Source organism: Tupaia chinensis, unplaced genomic scaffold (genome assembly GCF_000334495.1).
Source record: "Tupaia chinensis unplaced genomic scaffold, TupChi_1.0 Scaffold000127_2, whole genome shotgun sequence".
Lineage (NCBI taxonomy): Eukaryota > Metazoa > Chordata > Mammalia > Scandentia > Tupaiidae > Tupaia > Tupaia belangeri.
In genome coordinates, this window is record NW_006159596.1 from 1,415,357 (window position 1) to 1,434,920 (window position 19,564).

At 42.7% G+C, this 19,564-nt stretch overlaps 1 protein-coding gene across 1 annotated transcript in view; it reads right to left on the reverse strand.

Annotated features, from left to right (window-relative positions):
* The window catches only part of MGAT4D (MGAT4 family member D), a 34,556-nt gene that overhangs the window by 13,072 nt on the left and 1,920 nt on the right, over window positions 1–19,564 (reverse strand). The window contains exons 2-6 of the mRNA XM_006144649.2: window positions 12,909–13,061; window positions 12,747–12,782; window positions 11,312–11,452; window positions 8,091–8,224; window positions 2,168–2,214 (exon numbers count right to left, since the gene is read on the reverse strand). Coding sequence (XP_006144711.1) covers window positions 2,168–2,214; window positions 8,091–8,224; window positions 11,312–11,452; window positions 12,747–12,782; window positions 12,909–13,061 — 511 coding nt within the window. The remainder of the gene's footprint in view (window positions 1–2,167; window positions 2,215–8,090; window positions 8,225–11,311; window positions 11,453–12,746; window positions 12,783–12,908; window positions 13,062–19,564) is intronic.

Sequence of the window (19,564 nt, forward strand, 5' to 3'; positions counted from 1 at the left end):
GCATGTGCTCGCCAGAGAGACAGAGAGACAGAAAGCGAGAAATCACCCCCCCCCGGGGGGGATGGCCACGCCGCAATCCCTTCTCTTCCATTCTCCTCTAGGGATCTTGGGCACGCACGCACATGCGCCCAGCGTGAGTTTTAAGCCACCGGGTCTGGGACACGAACCACGGTCGACTACATGAGAGTCCAGTGACATAGACATTACGCTAACTGCTGGTCCCTATAGTGTGCAATTTTAACATGTGAAATGACTACTTTATTGTACTCTCTTGAAAAAATTAAATAACATTTATTTCAACTCTTTACCCTTTGCTGTTAACATTAATACCATTAGCATCACTAGAATCACTTTTTAAAAAAAATCATTGATAAAGTTTTCTGGTATGATTTCAACTCCAGTTGAAAAACAGCAATTTCTGAAACCAGAAATTGTTAGGTCATTGGAAAAGTCATGACGCATTTTTGCATAGAAATACATAGAGAAAAACATCATGACTTTTCTGATGACCCAATACCTCTGAAATGTTATAACAAATTGCAAATATTCTCATACATAAATTTTGTTCATTTCTGATCTCCACAAGTAACCATATATTATAATTCTTTTTAAAGTGATCTTCTAGGGACTGGGACCAGGAGGTGGTGTGGTGGTTAAGTCCACTGGACTCCCACATGGCCAACTGTGTTTCAAGTCTTGGGCCTGGTGGCTTAAAAAACTTATGGTGGGCGCACGTGCATGCACGTGACAGAAAGCAGGAAATCACCCCCCAGGGGGGATGGCCATGCAGCAATCACTTCTCCTCCATTCTCCTCTTGGGATCTTGGGCACGCACGCACACGCGCCCAGGGTGAGTTTTAAGCCACCGCGTCCGGGACTCGAACCGTGGTCAACTACGTGGGAGTCCAGCAACATAGCCGTTATGCTAACTGCTGGTCCCCTATGTATAATGTTCTCATAATCTGAATATTACATAAAATTTTTGAAGATAGTTAATATATCACCTACTTTAAGCATTCATTACTGTTCTAAATTTTCTTTACCTCCAGTAAATCCCTCATGATCAGTATAAGGTCTTCTCTCCTTTATGAGAAAAAAAATAACCTTTAAAGAGAACACTCTGGGGACCAGCAGCTGATGTAGTAGTTAAGGCGCTGGACTCCTACATGGCTGACTGCCATTCAAGTCCCAGACCTGGTGGCTTGAAACTCATGCAAGGCGCATGTGTGTGCAAGCCCCAAATCCTGAAGGGGTGATTTCTCACTTTCTCTCTGTCTCCGGTGAGCACATGTGCCCTATAGCAAAAAATGTCTCTTAAAAAAAGAATGACACTTGATTCTACTCTCCTTGCCCAAATAAATGAATTTTTTGACTCTTTCATCTGCTCTTATATTTTTCCCTTTGGTCTTAGTCTGTCTTAGTCCACTTTTCTGTTGATAAGTCCACTTTTCTGCACTTTTCTACTGCACTAGATAACTTATAAAGAATAGAAGATCACTTAGGTTACAGTCTTGGAGGCTTAAGGTTAAGGGGTTACATCTGCCGAGGGTGGGTGGGTTGGTTGGTTTCTTTCTTTCTTTCTCTCTCTCTCTCTCTCTCTCTCTCTTTCTTTCTTTAAGGTTTTTGTCATAGGATCCATGCACTCACCAGATGGAGACAGAGAGTGAGAAAGTGAGAAATCCCCCCACAGGGGGGTGTGGGGAGGGGGATAGCCATTACACAACCCGTTCTCCTCCACTCTCCTCCTGAGATTTTGGGCACACACGCACACAAACTCAGCATGATTTTCAAGCCACCGGGGCTGGGACTAGAACCACAGTCAGCCATGTAGGAATCCAGTACCTTAACCACCACAGCCCTGGGTGAACTCCTCTTAGTGCTCTGCAGTCCTGAGGTAGTACAGAGTATCTCAGGGAACAGTTTGTATACCTGTCTCTTGTGTGTCTGTTCTCATAAGGCCACCAGAAAGCACTGGGGTGAGGAGGGGGACCCTGATGACTTTCTCTAATCCTAATTGCATCCCAAAGTCTCACCTTTTAATATTATAACTGCATTAACTAGACATCATATTATTTCACCATTAAATTCTTCAGTGTTAATGTAAAAAAGGACTTTTAGATAACACACAATGCCATTAATGTTAATTTTTAAATGTATCAGCACTTACTTTTGAGCAATCATGTCAACAATAGAGTATAAATAGTCTTCATTACTCTAGAAATGAGAGAAAACATTTTACTGAAACTAAGTATGCCTCGTGGCTTTATTAACACCACATTTTTGCCTCATTCAAATCTAATTAACACGTAGAACATCATTTTGTCCTAATAATTTCTAGTATTTTTATCAAAGAATTAGAAAGAGCCACATACTTTAAAAATCTGATTTGAGGGATCAGCAGTTGGCATAATGGCTGTGTCGCTGGACTCCCATGGAGGCGACCACGGTTCAAGTCCCAGACCCAGCGGCTTAGACTCACGCTGGGCACATGTGCATGCGTGCCCAAAAGCCCGAGAGGAGAATGGAGGAGAAGGGATTGCGGCGTGGCCACCCCCCTAGGGGGGGGTTTCTCTCTGTCTCTCTGTCTCTCTGTCTCTCTGTCTCTCTGTCTCTCTGTCTCTCTGTCTCTCTGTCTCTCTGTCTCTCTGTCTCTCTGTCTCTCTGTCTCTCTGTCTCTCTGTCTCTCTGTCTCTCTGTCTCTCTGTCTCTCTGTCTCTCTGTCTCTCTGTCTCTCTGTCTCTCTGTCTCTCTGTCTCTCTGTCTCTCTGTCTCTCTGTCTCTCTGTCTCTCTGTCTCTCTGTCTCTCTGTCTCTCTCTGTCTTTCTGGTGAGCACACATGCCCTATAGCAAAAACCTCTTAAAAGTGGATTTGAATACTGAAACTGTTTTCTCCCTTTGCCACAATATGAAATATTACTATACAACATTTACACTTAAAGATTAGTATACAAATTCTTATTTAGCCCAAAATGTTTGCCTCTAAATGTGGTCATTTTGTAAAATCTTATTTCAGAAGATGACTCCTTTCGAAAATGTCTTCATTTTATGAGTATTGGATGACATTTTTCCCAGACAGTATTACTCAGTTCGATTCCCAAGTTTTCTTCTATTAATAACCTTTGGGGACCTGCTCTTTTTCACTGGACTGTGTTCCAGGTGAGATGACAGACTCATTTGTAAAAAGCTTTTGATAATGTACCCTTTAAAGATGATTTTTTTTTTCAATAACTGATGGTATTTACAAGATGTGGCCTTGGGGTCCATAAGCATTTCCAACATAAAATCCTAAAATGTTTTGCAAAATGACAGTTCTATTACCAAGCCTGAGTACTTCGGGGGCAACTCTGAATGTATTTAGTGAGGCTGATCTTTAGACATATCAGGCTCTGTAGACAAGTCTACTGTGCTACTTACGGATCTTAAGGTAGCCATGGGTGGACTCGCCTGCTATTTGTCACACACCAATATGTTTATATTTTAAACATAGCACTACAGTTATGCTTCTTAGGCGTTCCTTATTTCACTTTTATATTTTGCCCCAATATTTTATTATTAAACATTTCAGAGAGATGTACACTGTGCTGCCGACAAAAATTATAATACATAAAATAAGGTCCATGACAAAATATTCTGGCTATTCAGTGTATGCTTCCTGTATTAAGAAATTAAATTGGCCTAGAAGGGCTTTTTATATTTTTACTTACATTTCCCTAATAGTTCTTTTACTACTTGTGTTTTTCAGGGTTTGTTATTTTTTTCCTGCATTCAAATGCCTTTTTTTTTTTTTTTTGTAGAGGTTTTTGCCTTAGGGTAATGCAGTGAGAGGAAAAGTAAGAAATCAGCCCCCAGGAGGGATAGCCACGCAGCAATCCCTTCTCCTCCATTCTCCTCCTGGGATCTTGGGCACACGTGCACACATGCCTAGTGTGAGTATTAAGCCACCGGGTCTGGGACTTGAACTACATTCAGCCATGTGGGAGTCCAGTGACATAACTACTACACCATCTGCTGGTTCCTTCAAATGCATCTTTATTGTGAAAATTCAAGCAATAAAAATAAAAGGAAGAAAGGAAGAAAGGAAGAGAGGAAGAGAGGAAGAGAGGAAGAGAGGAAGAGAGGAAGAGAGGAAGAGAGGAAGAGAGGAAGAAAGAAAGAAAGAAAGAAAGAAAGAAAGGAAGAGAGGAAGAGAGGAAGAGAGGAAGAAAGAAAGAAAGAAAGAAAGAAAGAAAGAAAGAAAGAAAGAAAGAAAGAAAGAAAGAAAGAAAGAAAGAAAGAAAGAAAGAAAAGCAAAGATTCCTCTAACTCCCCGCATTTGGGCCTCGTCATTATCTACATTTGGAGACCAGCATTCCAAGGTTTGCTCATTCTCTCTCTTTCTTCTCTCTGTCTGTCTTTCCCCATTTTACCCTCCCTCCTCCCCTTCTATCCTTCTTTTCTTTCTTATTTTATGTAGATAGCATTATTGTTAAATGTGATGCTTTACAACTTCTTTTTTCATTCAACAATATGACACTAACATCATTTGGAGGTAGGAGACAGGGACCTAAGAATATAGTTTAGGATATAGGCCCAAAATGGAGTCACAAAACAGCTAAGTTTCTTTCTTTTCTTCCTTTTTTTTTTTTTTTGTTTGTTTTTTGTTTGTTTGTTTTGGAGAAGTTTTTGCTGTAGGGCGCGTGCACTCGCCAGAAAGAGACAGAGAGACAGAAAGCGAGAAATCACTCCCATGGGGATGGCCACACCACAATCCCTTCTCCTCCATTCTCCTCTCAGGATCTTGGGCACACACGCACATGCGCCTGACATGAGTTTAAGCCACCGGGTCCAGGACTCAAACTGAGGTCGACTACATGGGAGTCCAGGGAGTCCAGTGACATCGCCATTACACCATCTCCCCACACAATGGCCAAGTTTTAAGATGGAGACACAACAGCTCAGCAGCAGCTCAGCTCTCACTGAACTGCTTGCTCACAAGAAACGGCTTACAGCAATGACTCAGTGATAGACCTAAAGCAGAAAAGGCTTTTTTTTTTTTTTTTTCAGGTCCCACCACATTCCAGGAAGAAGGTAATAGTCTTTTATGGCCCAAAGCTTTTACACAAAGAGAGTCTCATGACCTTTGTACCAACTCTAAAATTAGAAAAAAATAACTGGATCCATCTAGCATGTTCCTCCCACCCACCTCGAGGGGAATGCATACATAAGCCCCTCCTGAGAAGAAGCTCAAACAAAGCTCCTCTGACTAAGATAAAACCTCCTTGCCTCAGTTTATCTTTGGAAACGCATTCGGGATCCACTCCCTGCTTGGGAGCTCTGTTCTTCCTTTCTTCTCTTAATAAACTCTGGTTTGCTATGCCCCCTCTGTGGCCACATCTCTAATCATTCGTGAGTGTGAGGCAGAGAACCAGGTTTGCTGCTGTTCCTGCACTGGGTATTGGGCCTATGCACCCCAACTTCCTGCATCAATTTTGTATTAGTGACATAGATAACTCATTCTACTTTCTCTCTAAAAATTTGGTCAAAGGGCACGTGCACTTGCCAGAGAAAGAGAGAGAGAAGTGAGAGGAGCACCTGCATGGAGGATTGTCATGCTGAAACCCTCTCCCCTTCATTTCTTCCTCCTTTGGGGATTTGGAGCACCAACACACACAACCAATGTGTTTTTCAAGTGTCCAGGTATGGGACTCAAACCAAATAGTTGGCCATGTGGGATCCAACCTCTTTAACCACCACACCACCCACACCACCCACCACACCACGGGGTGGCCCGCATTCTCCTTTCAGTGCTATAGAGTATCACATTGTGGAGATACATAATGAAGTATTCAACCAGCCTCCTATGGATATTTTGGTTGTTTCCAATATTATACTTGCATAAAGCAATACTGCACTGAGAATCCTTGAAATAATTATTCATTAAACACTGACTCTGTGCCATGCATCATTATAAGCACTTTAAATGTATTAGCTGGTTCATTCCCACAACGCTATGACATGGGGTCTGGGCAATATTATCAACTGTACTTACGGATAAGGAAAAAAAGGCACAGAGAACTTACGTGAGCTGCTCAAGTTCGCAAGTCCAAGGTGGAGAAGCTGGCATTTGAACCTTGGCGACCTGGGCCAGCTGGTAGTGTGGAAGTTAAGGCAGTTGGATCTCATGTGGCCGACTGTAGAGTCACACTGGACACATGTGTGTGCCCAAAATCCTGAAGGGAGATGAAGGAGAAGCGACTGTGGCATGGCTATCCTCCCCTGCCCCCCCCCCCAGGAAGTGATTTCTCACTTTCCCTCTCTCTCTCTGTCTCTCTCCAGCAAGTAAATGTACACTATAGCAAAAACTAAAAAGAAGAAAAAGAAAGAACCTTGGCAATCTACATCCAGAGTCTGTGTCCCTAATCATGCTATGCTGTCACGATTTTATTTTTTATTTATTTTTTGGAGAGATTTTTTTTGCTATAGGGCATGTGCACTCACCAGAGAGACAGAGATAGAGAAAATGAGAAATCACTCCCCCAGGAGGATTTCTGCTGGCCCCATGTTTTTATTATTTTTAAACACTTGTCTGATATCTCCTTAAGATAAGGTTCCAGAATTTGGATTTCTGAGACAAAAAATAAATACATGCTGAATCTGAGACATGTTGTCAAACTTCCCTCCACGGTTTGAAGATGTCATGTTTACACAGTACTTAATAGTTCTATGTGGTGTGAGCAAAATAGAAACCTTCAGAGTCATCACACAGACCTAGATTTGAATCTGCTCTTTTAATAATTGTGTAAGGTACTTTCTTTTAAACTCTAGTTCCTTTCTCTGTTCAGGACTGTGGGGTCAGTGTATTGTACAGCAGTTATGTCACTGGGCTCACACATGGCCAATCACAGCTCGAGTCTGGGACCTGGTGGCCTGAAAAATCACACCAGGAGCATGTGCATGCGTGCCCAAGATCTCAGGAAGAGAATGGAAGAGAAGGATCGTGGCATGGCCATCCCCTGGGGGGGAAGGGTGGGGGCATGGCCATCCCCTGGGGGGGGGGGGTGTGATTTCTCACTTTCACTCTCACTGCCTCTATCTCTCTGTCTCTCTTGGGAGCACCTATGCCCTAAGGCAAAAACTTCTTTAAAAAATCAGGACAGTAATACCTACTCTACATAGGTATAATACAGGTTATAAACAATGTCTTGAGAAGTTGTCCACAATCCCTCAGGTATAGAAAGGAGTCCCTCAATTCATAGCAACTATTAAGACAACATACATCACTAAACTTTCATTGGGCTGGGCATGTTTTACTACCATGTTATGGTGTATTTATACATACAATTTCTGTACCGTATGGTAGGCAAGGATCCTACATTAAATGCTATTCAGGGCTGGCCCCATAGCATGGCAGCTAAGCCCTGTCTACAGGAAGCCAGGTCACACACGGCCAACCGTGATTCAAATACTAGCCCCATTGGCTTGAAAAACATGCTAGGCACGTGTGCACACATGCCCCAAAGTCTGACAGGATGGAGAAATGGAGGAGAAGGAAACATGACGTGACCATACCCCACCAGGGGGTTTTCTCCCTCTCTGGTGAACGCACACATCCTCTGGCAATCAAACAGGTGCGGTTCAGATTTGGCCATCTTGGCCCAGCTGCAGTCGCACAGTGGCGGCAGGCTGTTTCCACTACGTGGAAGATTGGAGTTCGGTTCTCGTGTTGGCCTGTACATGCTAAACACATGCCCACATGCCTGTGATCCTGGCTGCCTAGGAAGGTTTGGGGGAGGACTGCTGTGCGAGACTCTATTGAAGGTGCCACTCACTCTCTCTCAGTCCTTCTGTTTCTCTCTTACAAAAAAAAAAAAAAAAAGGTAAAAAAAAAAAGTAGTAATTTTATATCTACTACATTAAGCCATAATATTTTCTTTTTGGATTTACATATATAACCCATTCTCACTGGTACCATACAAGTATCAAGCATGTGATATGCTATCCAAAAAAGGTATCTATGGATTGTTTTTCAAATTTTTCAAAATAGTACAGTGACTACCACCGAGGAAGGACCTAGAGCAAGAGCAAGGGAGCTTTGTACTTTTTATACGTACATCTGCAACCGAGACAATAACCACCGAGTCCTTCTCTTCCGCAGGAGTCATCCCAGAGACCACGGTGCTCAGGGTCTGCATCAGGTAACTGTGACTTCTTCTGTTGGCAATGGAAATGCCCAGTGCAAAGGAAACTGCAGACATGGGAGGAAAACTAACCTTAGCCCCGAGTCTGTGCCCACTTTTGTATCTGAGTAGGGCTCGTGGCCATGAAAGGTGTTCACAGCTGTACTGCACAATCAGTTACGAATTTGACTAATGTATCTGAGGAAGGTATGAAGAATGGACTGACTGGTAATACTACAGTCAGGAGAAGAATTGCAAGCCTATTTTACTAGAATAGTAAGCAATGATGAAGAGCTTGATCAAATGGGTCAGTCCCATGGTCTGGTGGTTGGGGAGCTGCATCCCACATGGCCAACTGCATGAATCCCAGCCTCAAGGCCACGGACATGTGTGTAGGTGCCCCAAATCCCAACAAGATGGAGAAATGAAGGAGGAGGGATTATGACATGGCCATGCCCCACTGGAGAGATGCTTTATGACATGACCACACCCTACTGGAGAGGTGCTTTCTCCTTCTCCCTCTTGGTCCCTTTGTCTCTCTTTGACATGCACCCTCTGGCAAATTAAAAAAAAAAAAAAAAAAGGGTAGTTACAGAGAGAAAAAATTACCTGAGGTACACCAACAGTATTAAATGAGTAAGACTGATGATAAACTCCCAGGAGGCCATGCCACAGGCTAAAATATTTTTGCATATATTTTATGTTAGGATCTTTCAGTTGCCAGGTACAAAGTCTCCCTTAAGTTGCTGCTGATAACTGAGAAAAGCCACCGAAGGTGTCTCAAAAGGAGGATGATTAGGGGCTAATAGATGTCAGGGTGGTTAAGGCTCTGGATTCCCACATGGTCGACCTCGGTTTGAGTCCTGGACCTGGCAGCTCAAATATCGAGTGTGCATGAGTGGCCAAAATTCCAGGAGGAGAATGGAGGAAAAGGGACTGTGGTATGGTCATTCCCACTTGGGGTGATTTCTCACTTTCCTATTCCCTGTCTCTCTCTGGTAATGCCCTACGGGGGGAAAAAAGGATAAATATTAATACATACATCATGGTTGGATATCAGGAAATAGTTGAGACATTAGAAAATTATTCAGGACTTAAAAGAGCTTGGAAAACAGTTACCTCAACACTTAGAGCTCCTGCGGCAGGGGTTCTATGGCTCCTTCCCACTCCAGCACCTCCTTCCCACCTTCCTTCATTCTGCCTTGGGCTTCCACTTATATCTGTAGATGTTTACCCAAAGCTGTGTTTATTCTTGCTATCTAATATCTAATAGTTTCTATGCATTGGCTTTTCTTTTTTTCCTGTGTCATTCAGCTTCTCTTCTTCTTACAAACTATATCTTTTGTCTAGCATGTACTCTGTCATACATTCATACACACGCACAATGCATGTATATCTATATATGTAGACACTACATTCTAAACACATGTAAGAGAGAATTGGATGCAGTTAAAGAATTTCATTAGGTATGAACTCAAAAAGTTCCAGGCCAGCAGGTGACGTGGAGGTTAAGGTGCTAGACCACACACAGCAGACTGAGTACCTCAAATCCCAGACCCTGCAGCTTGAAAAACATGCAGGGAGCATTTGCGTGCATGCCCCAAACCTCAAGATCAGAATGGAGGAGAAGGAACTGTGGTGCAGTCATCCCCTGAGGGATGATTTCTCGCTTTTGCCCTCTACCTTTCATTCTCCTCTTTCCAGTGAGTGCACGTGACGTATAGCAAACTAAAGTGGGGGGGGGGGAGAGGTTTCTTAATCTCTCTACGCCTCAATTTTCTGAGATGTAAAATAGAGATGATAATAACAAGCCCTACCGTATTGGGTTGTGAGGGTTAAATGAGATAATAATAGAAACCATAGAATTCAGGGTGTGGACCACAGTAAGAGATGAATAGATGTTAAACAATGTCATCTGGCACCCTCCTCCAGACATGACAGTCTTGGTTAATATGTCAGAGGCAGGTGACAGAGCAGGACTATTTCTTCTCAAGGGACTGCCTAGAGCAGGGATCAGCAAAAGCTTTTCTGTAAAGCGTCAAATAACAGAACATTTTTGGGTCTTGACCATACCGTCTCTGTTGCAGCTACTCAGCTCTGTCCTAGCACATGAGCAGATGCCAACAGTAAGTCAGTGAATGAGCCTGGCTTTATCCCAACAAAACTATATGGAAAACAGGAACCCAGGGGCCTGCCCTACAGTGGCACTCTCAGAGCAGTGAATGAGATTTTGAGGAATGGCGAACATCCTGACCCTTGGCTGAAATACATTCCTCCATAGAATTCAGGGTGTGGACCACAGTAAGAGATGAATAGATGTTAAACAATGTCATCTGGCACCCTCCTCCAGACATGACAGTCTTGGTTAATATGTCAGAGGCAGGTGACAGAGCAGGACTATTTCTTCTCAAGGGACTGCCTAGAGCAGGGATCAGCAAAAGCTTTTCTGTAAAGCGTCAAATAACAGAACATTTTTGGGTCTTGACCATACCGTCTCTGTTGCAGCTACTCAGCTCTGTCCTAGCACATGAGCAGATGCCAACAGTAAGTCAGTGAATGAGCCTGGCTTTATCCCAACAAAACTATATGGAAAACAGGAACCCAGGGGCCTGCCCTACAGTGGCACTCTCAGAGCAGTGAATGAGATTTTGAGGAATGGCGAACATCCTGACCCTTGGCTGAAATACAGTCCTGCTTCGAACACTGGTTTTTCTTGTCTTGTGTACCTAGGAAACGTGAACTCATTCTTCTAGGCTTAGCTTAAACATCATCTCTTCAGGAAAGTTTTTGCTAATCTTGTCTCCAGAAAGATAGGGAAGCAGGAAGATAACCAGGCAAGAAGAGATTTATCAAAACCCAGGAGAAAAGATCTACTAAGCACTGAGCAGAAGCTTTCTGTATAGCTGACATACTGACTTATTTTTAATGCACCCATATTAAAATTGAATTTGAATTTAAGTCACTGAATACTTATGGAGCTATTATTTTCCACCACATAACATACTCATTTCTAATCATCCAAATTAATGCCAGATAGACTGCTAGTCTACATATCAACCTGAGTATGATATTAATTGATTGCATTTTAAACTTAAAAGTATGTCTCTAAAGACCCAAATGGCTGTATTTAACTTTCCGATTCTAAATTTTCTTACCGCCTGTTTTCTCTTTGGCAAGGATTACATCAGGATAAAGCCTGCCTTCTTTCTTTAGATGAGGAAAAAATATCTTTAAATCTTCAAATGTATTATTAGGTACTGTTTCATTCTTCCTGAAGGCTTCAACTTCCTTCTCAACTGAAAGACAAAAAGAAAATAGGGAAATGAGATGACCATTGCAAATATTTCTCTTCTTCTGACACAAATTTTGCAAATGAGGATTAATAAATAAATTCACAGATTAATTTAGTATTCAATACATAAGAGAAATACTTTTCAATATGAATTATCAAATCAGAATGCTGCAAAATAAAGCTCAAAGATTACTGATTCATTATTTATTTATTAATTTATTTATTTGAGAGGTTTTTGCTATACAGTGCCTGTGTTCACCAGAGAGGCAGAAAGCGAGAAATCACCCCCCAGGGGGGATGGCCATGCCACAATCCCTTCTCCTCCATTCTCCTCTCGGGATCCTGGGCATAGAAAAACATGCACTCAGAGTGAGTGTAAGCCACCGGGTCCGGGACTCAAACTGTGGTCAACTACATGGGAATTCAGCAACATAGCCATTACGCTAACTGCAGGTGCTGATTCATACTTATTTTTTTTTAAAGCTCCATTTAATTTAAGCTTACATTCTGAGCTACACAACCAGAGGTCAATAGACCTGTCAGTTTCGAAGGAAGGAAAGAGAATAGGGACCAGCAGTTAGCGTAATGGCTATGTAGCTGGACTCCCATGTAGCCAACCATGGTTCAAGTCCTGGACCCAGTGGGTTAAACTCACGCCGGGTGTGTGTGCGTGCATGCCCAACATCCTGAGAGGAGAATGGAAGAGAAGGGATTGCGGCGTGGCCATCCCCCCGGGGTGATTTCTCACTTTCTATCTCTGTCTCTGTCTTTCTGGCAAGCACACTTGCCCTATAGCAAAAACCTCTCCAAAAAAAAAAAAAAAAAAAGGAAATAGAATGGAAACATTCTATAATTGGTTTCCTTTCACTACTTGGATTAATAACACTTCATTGAGATGGGTATCTTTAAAATTTGTTTTGTATCCTCTTAACATTTAATGACTTTATTTATTCGTTAGTGATAGAACAAGTGTGGGAGGAAGAAAAAATAGTTTTTTTTAAAAAAAAATTTTGATTTTAATTTTTGCTATAGGGTGTGTGAGCTCACCAGAGAGGAGAGAGAAGAGAGAGAGAGAAACACGGAGAGATCTGTGACAGATACAGGACGATCGATCAGCAGGATTGCTTATCATCTGACATGGAAGAGCCCCAGAGGGAGGGAAGTGGTCAGAGAAGATGTTGAGGGTTCTGGCTGTGTCGGGTGGCTGCACCATGGCCCATGGTAAAATTCAGAGACAGAACGCACAGGAAGAGCCCTCTCAGAGCGGAGATGGGGAGTGTACCAGCGACATCGCTCACCCGATTTCTGTAGGTCCCATGATACAAGGGCCAGCACTGATTCCGTTATGTTCATGGTGGGAGAGAAGAGGAAATGATCCCAAATCAGAGGGCATTAAATGTACATTTCGAAAACAAGACATAAAACAAACCACCATATGCAAAAATAATGACAACACAAACCTGAGCTTCTTAATACATTTTCTAGCTCTGGATACTTTATTTTATTTAAGACTTTCCTCAGGTCTTGGTGATTTTTCTCTGTTTTTTTCTTTAAATGGATCATGTTTTCTTTAAACTCCAACATATGGTTTCTACAATTAGTTAACCGATTATCTGAAAAGAAAACATGCATGTATAAGTTTATACATGTAGCAATGGTATAATACAATTTCTTACTATAGATAAAATAAATGTAAATTAGAACCAGCATAAGGCATAGTGGTTACATCACTGGACTCCCACGGAGTTGACCATGGTTAAAGTCCCAGACCTGGCAGCTTAAAACTCAGTTCAGGTGTGTGTGCACATGAGCCCAAAATCCCAAGAGGAGAATAGAGAAGGGACTGAGGCATGCCCTCCCCCAGGATGATTTCTCACTTTCTGTTTCTCTGTCTCTGTGTCTCTTCAGCAATCATCAGACTTCCATGTAGTCAACAGTGATTCGAGTCCCAGACCCAGTGGCTTAAACTCATGCTGGGCGTGTGTGTGAGTGCCCAAGATCCCGAGAAAAGAATGGAGGAGAAGGGATTGTGTTTTGGTCATCCCCCCTGGGAGGTGATTTCTCGCTTTCTGTCTCTCTGTCTCTCTCTGTCTTTCCAGCGAGCGCACATGCCCTATAGCAAAAACCTCTCAAAAAATTATTACTTTATTGGGAACCAGCAGTTAGCATAATGGCTATGTCACTGGACTCCCACATAGTCGACCACGGTTCGCGTCCTGGACCCGGTGGCTTAAAACTCATGCCGGGTGCGTGCGCGTGCGTGCCCAAGATCCTGAGAGGAGAATGGAGGAGAAGGGATTGCAGTGTGACCATCCCCCCTGGGGGGTGATTTCTCACTTTCTGTCTCTATGTCTCTCTCTGTCTGTCTGGCAAGCACACGCACCCTATAGCGAAAACCTCTACAAAAAAAATATTACTTTATTGAACTTTATTTATTTATGTATTTTAATTTGACTAGAGAGGGACAGAGTACGAGACAGAGAGAGACAAGGGAAGTGACAAAGCAAGCTGTCAGGTTCAGGACTCAAACCACTATCAGCCATGTGGGAGTCCAGCACCCCGATCATTGTGCCACCTGCTGGCCCCATGCCTAGTGTGTTTTTCAAGTCATGGTCCAGAACTCAAATGGCGCAGTGGGCCATGTGGGATCCAGCCACATTAACCTCCATGCCACTGGCTGGCCCTTACTTGTTTTAATAAAAAGGGAATGAAAGCTTTGCAGTCCCCAGCCTCCCAGAGAGATGTGTACCATTGACAGGGTTTTGCCATGCCCTGATCCTTCTCACTGACTCCCAGCTAACCAGGATCACACTGCAGCACATCTGGGGGGTTCAGGTCAGCTTGGGAGCTGAACTCAGGCCTCCCATGTGGCTCCAGTATCACACAGCAGTGCACCATGACAGTTGGGCCCCTAGCCTTCTTATTCACTTTATAACTTTTTAACATTTATTTATGACTTCTGTGAGACAGAGAGAGAGAGGAAACACCCTCAATATGATCTTGACACTGTGACCCACCCCCAGCCTCCAGTCAGTTCCAGATCATGGGTACATGTATATCCAGCATACTCAGGAAGGTCTCAGGACTTGAACCAGGGATCTTCCCATCTGGGATTGCCTCATAGAGCATCACATTTTACTGTTACCCCACTGTATGGACCCTCCTCTTTTATTTTTTTTTCCTGAATCAGTTATCACTACTTGACTTCATATTATGTATTTAATGTTTTTGTCACTCTCCAGAGCTCACGAGAATATAAGCTTGAGAACAGTAAAATCTGTTTTTACCACTAAATTCCAAATGTCTGAAACAGTTACTGGCAGAGAGTTCTTATACAAACATATGCGGAATGAATGAACCAACAAGTTAATAAGATAAATGGACTTGTCAGGATAGGAACTGCTTCTAGTGATTCTTGAATCAAAAGAACCCATGTCCAGTGGTGGATACTATTTGAGAATGCTTCCAGAGATTACAGGAGATGCAGTCCCACCACTAGACGTCTCTGTTATTAGTGTTTCCCAGGTAATATTCTCTTTGCCAAATGGATCATGTGTTAGGAGTTGAAATGTCATGGGTGATGCAACATATCTGGGTTTCCACACTGTAGGTTACTCCCCAAGGGATCAATTTAGTCACCATGCAAAGAAAGTGTTTTCTCTAGAGGAAGCAATATTTACAGACAAAACCATACAGAAATGTTCAAGGACTTGAGCTCCAACATTAGATCTGCTTCTTGTGCATTCTTCCCTGACAATTCAATGTATCAATATCTTATTTAAAATACTTACTTTACTTGCTTATTCACTTCGGTCTTTAGTGAGGACAAAATGTTACAAAGTCACTTTGCAAAGGTTTGATATACACAACAATTAGATACTTTGAGTCAGTATCTTTTGTGTGGAAGGCAAACAGACTCCAGTTCAGGAGCCCGGCACAAGGACCTTCGGACTGCTTAGGGCAGGTCTCTGGCATCAGCTGTGAGCATCTATACAATACATAACCTCAGATCTTACTCCAGACCTACTGAATCAGAATAGGCATATGATTTATTTTTGTATGTGTGCTCACCCGAGGGAGACAGGGAAACAGAGACAGAGAGAGGGAGCAGTCACTCCCCACGGAGCACGGTCATGCTGCAACCCCTTCTCCTCCATTTCTCTAACCCGTCAGGATTTGGGCATATGAGCACACATGTCCAGTGTGGTTTTCAAGTTTCTGGAGCCAAGGCTCGATCTGTGGTCAGTCACATGGAATCAGACTCCCTTAACCACTAAGCCACAGGGTCAGCGTTTTAGTAAGATTCTCAGTCGACTGCTATGCACATTAAAATCTGAGAAGCACCATGTATAAGTCTTCCATTATTTTTATTATCACTGATATTTGTGGAGAGCTGTCAATTTGAAAACATGTGATTAAAACATGTGGCCTGCAGACACATGCAGATGTGCACTTCCCTGTAAGCTACTCTAGCCGGGCTATTGAGAAGCATCTACATACAAAAGCAGTAACTGCCTGTTGTCAATGGTTGTCTTCCTGTTGTTGCTGATACCCAATACCCCCGCCCCCTCCCATACTGGCCAGTATCCGACTAAGGGAAGGAAGTCTTGTGCGTTTATCAGATTGTCCCCAAAAAATGATCAGAGAAATTATATGGCACCAGTCATTGTCACATCTTCAGACGATTTACATCCAGAAACAACTGGCTTTGCATCCCAATTTCTCCTCCCTTATTCTCTTTGCACTTCCTTCTTCCCCATTCCTTTTGCATCCCTTTTGCCCCTTCCCCCATTTTCTGCCCTTTAAAAGAATAAACCTGAGGCTGGTCTGGTCGCAACTTCTCCATCAGAGAAGCTGTGCCCACCGAATCCTCGCTTTTCTATACTTGTGTGTCTTTCTGTGTTTGTTATTGTGTCTATTTCTAATCCACAGCTTTCCCCACTCAGAGAAACGTGTTCATGCCGAGCTGGTCCTGGCAGATAGTATCATAGTTCAGGCTTTATCGCTTTTAGCTGCATCATCATAATCACCTTTTCATTCGTCTCTCACCTCCAACTCACAACGAATCCTCGAGAAATACTACTCAAAGATTTAAGTGGTCTCCTGAATGCGTCCTGAACAAAGTCTAAAATTCCTGCCTTGGGAGGTAAGGTCCTAAACAACGTGGCCATGACCTGACTTGACTAGCTCATTTCACTGTCTCACCACCTCCAGGAAGGAGCAGCAAGCTCACATAGTCATTCTTTCTTCCGCTGAATATTTACCCTGTGCCTCTGGCTGTGCTGTGCCACAGGGAAAGAAGCATGAATAAAGCTGGGTGTCTGTTCTAAATTAACTGACAATCAGGCTGCAAGGGATGCGGGTAAGGAGCATATGTTTAAACAACTAATCACAGTATAGTTGTTCATTGGAATTCTCTTCAAAGTACCATATGCATAGGCAGGAAGAAATGATAAACTCTCTCTTTCTCTCTCTCCCTTTTCTTCTTCTTTTTTTTTTTTTGGCCATAGGGCATGTGTGGTCACCAGAGACAGAGACAGTGAGAGAGAAAGTGAGAAATCTCCCCCCAGAGGGAGGCATCCACACTGCAATCCCTTCTCCTCCATTCTTTGTCTGGGATCTTGGGCACACATGTAATGTGCCCAGAGTGATTTTCAAACCACCAGGTCTGGGACTTGAACTGTGGCTGGCCATGTGGGAGTCCAGTGACATAATCACTACATCATCTGCTAGCCTCAGGAATGAAGAACTCTCATGGAGAACTAAGGAGAGGGAGAGAGATGGAAAAGGCTGAGGAGGAGAGAGGATATCTGGGAATTTGAAGAATATATAGAATTTTACCGTAAGAAAAAGGCAGGAACAGGCATTCCAGATTAAGAGGACGACACCGTCAAAGCACGCAGTGTGAAATGCTCGGGTCTACTTAGGAGAACGTAAGTAAGTTGCTCAGGGAGTAAAAAGAAGAGCACAAGGCATGGTGTTAGGGCTTTGGGTGATGGTATGTCCCCCCAAAGTTTCATGTTTTGGAATTTGGTCTTAGTGGGCTGTGATTAGATGTCTCCCAAAAATTCGAGCATTGGGAATTGATTGTGTTGCAAAGATGTTAAGTGACAATTCCTTCCTGGCCCCAGGGTGGGGGTGTGATGATGTCAGTAAGGAGGGCCTCAATGATTGAGCTCTGGTAGGGTTAATAAATAGAGGGAATGAGACCTGCAGCAGGAAGAAAGCCACGTGGATATGGACCACATTCTGCTCTACTAAAAGCTCTTCCTCCCGCCATTCTGTGGTGTCTTTGGACTTTCTAACCACCAGAATCATGAGTTTTGTAACTAAACCTCTATTTTCTTTATAAAGAAACCAACCAATCTCGGGTATTTCTGTTAGCAATGCAATAGTCAACTAAGATAATGGTATTAAAGTATCAGTAGGCTACTTTGAATTTATCATTCATTTACTTGACCCCAATGTGGATCCAAAGAATGAGTATCTGGGGCAGTTAGTAGGAGATGACGGTTAAGAAGTAAAATATGTTTTTGGTTATTTTCTCCACGCACTTCTCCCAGTCTTCACCATTTTAGTAAATGATAATTCTGTTTTTCCAACAGTTTATACCAATGGTTCTAAACCCGGGGCAAGTAGCTTCAGTGGACATTAGTCTAAAGACATTGTTACGACTGGGGAGGAGGGTAGCTACTGGCAACTACTGGATCGAGTTCTTCTGAAAAAACGATCTAGTCCTGCGTAACACACTACAGGGTATAAGACAGCACCCATCTCCCCAAAATAAAAAGAATTAGCCCACCCAAAATGTCAATAGTGCTGATGCTGAAATTCCCTAGTTTAAGCCAAAAATTCTTGGAACACTCGATGGCTATTTTTTCTTCATAGACTGTATCTAATCATCACATAAATGTACAAGTGAGATCCTGTCGGTCCCCTGCACCAAGGCCTTTGGTGATACGCTTCTATTTTACTGAGAATAAATTACAGCGTCCTTACAAAGGTCTCCATGACACCAGCTCCAACTCTTCCTTGCTCAGGTTGACCTCCTGGCTGTTTCTCTCACAGATCAAGGGGATTCCACCTCAGGGCCTTTGCACACCCCTTTCCCTCTGCCTGAAAAATCTCTGCCCCAAGATGCCTACACGTTATGCTTCTCCACTTCTTTCAAGATTCTGCTCAAACAAGCTTTTTCAGAGTTGTTCTCTGGTAACACTACCTAGAGCAGTACTTCCCTGCCCTTGCCTTGTCCAACACCAACTATTATATAGTCAGCATATCATTATGCTCATTGCTCACCTGCCCTAAATGGAAGGTAAACTCTATTAATGAAGGGGGGGGGAGCTTTTTGTTGTTTACCCAGTACCAGCCTATGACATGAATAGCAAGGTAGTTAAAGGTAGCTGAAGCCCACATGCCTGACTGTGTGGTTTGAGTCCCAAACCCACTGGCTTGAAAGACAAGTCAGACACCTTTGTATGCATGCCCAAAATCCCAAAAGGAGAAACAGAACAGGAATTGTGGCATGGCAATCCCCCATGTGTGTGTGTGTGGGGGGGGGATTGTGTATGTGTGTGTGTTTTCTCCATGTCTCTGTCTCTGGGGCAAGCACACACACTCTCTCACTAATTAAAATAAATTCATAAAACATTGGCACTATCTTTGGTGCTTTATAAAAATCACTGCTCAGTAGAAACTCGGTATTAAGGCTGACTTTGCTTTTATTGATGTAAGACCATCTCATTATAGAATTTCCCAATTATATGAGAGCTAAGTTCCATAGAAAAATGAAAAACCTGATTTATCTGTTATTTTAAGAAAGTTTTATTTTCAATAACAGTAACTCATTTTATAACTTGAATATATGAACATATGCATTGAGGAACCAAACTTCTTCCTAGTCATAATTAGAAATCACACCAGAATGGCTGTATGTATCTCAAAGTGTATGGTTTCATTATAAGAATATTATATTGAATTGGACTTCCTCAGGCGACCATTCCAAATTACCTTGCAAAGTTACAATAAAAAGAAGTTTGTATTTTGCTTTTGAATGACAAGAAACTTTATTTTTGTATCAATGTGCTAATTTATTGTCCTAAAATAAATGAAAACA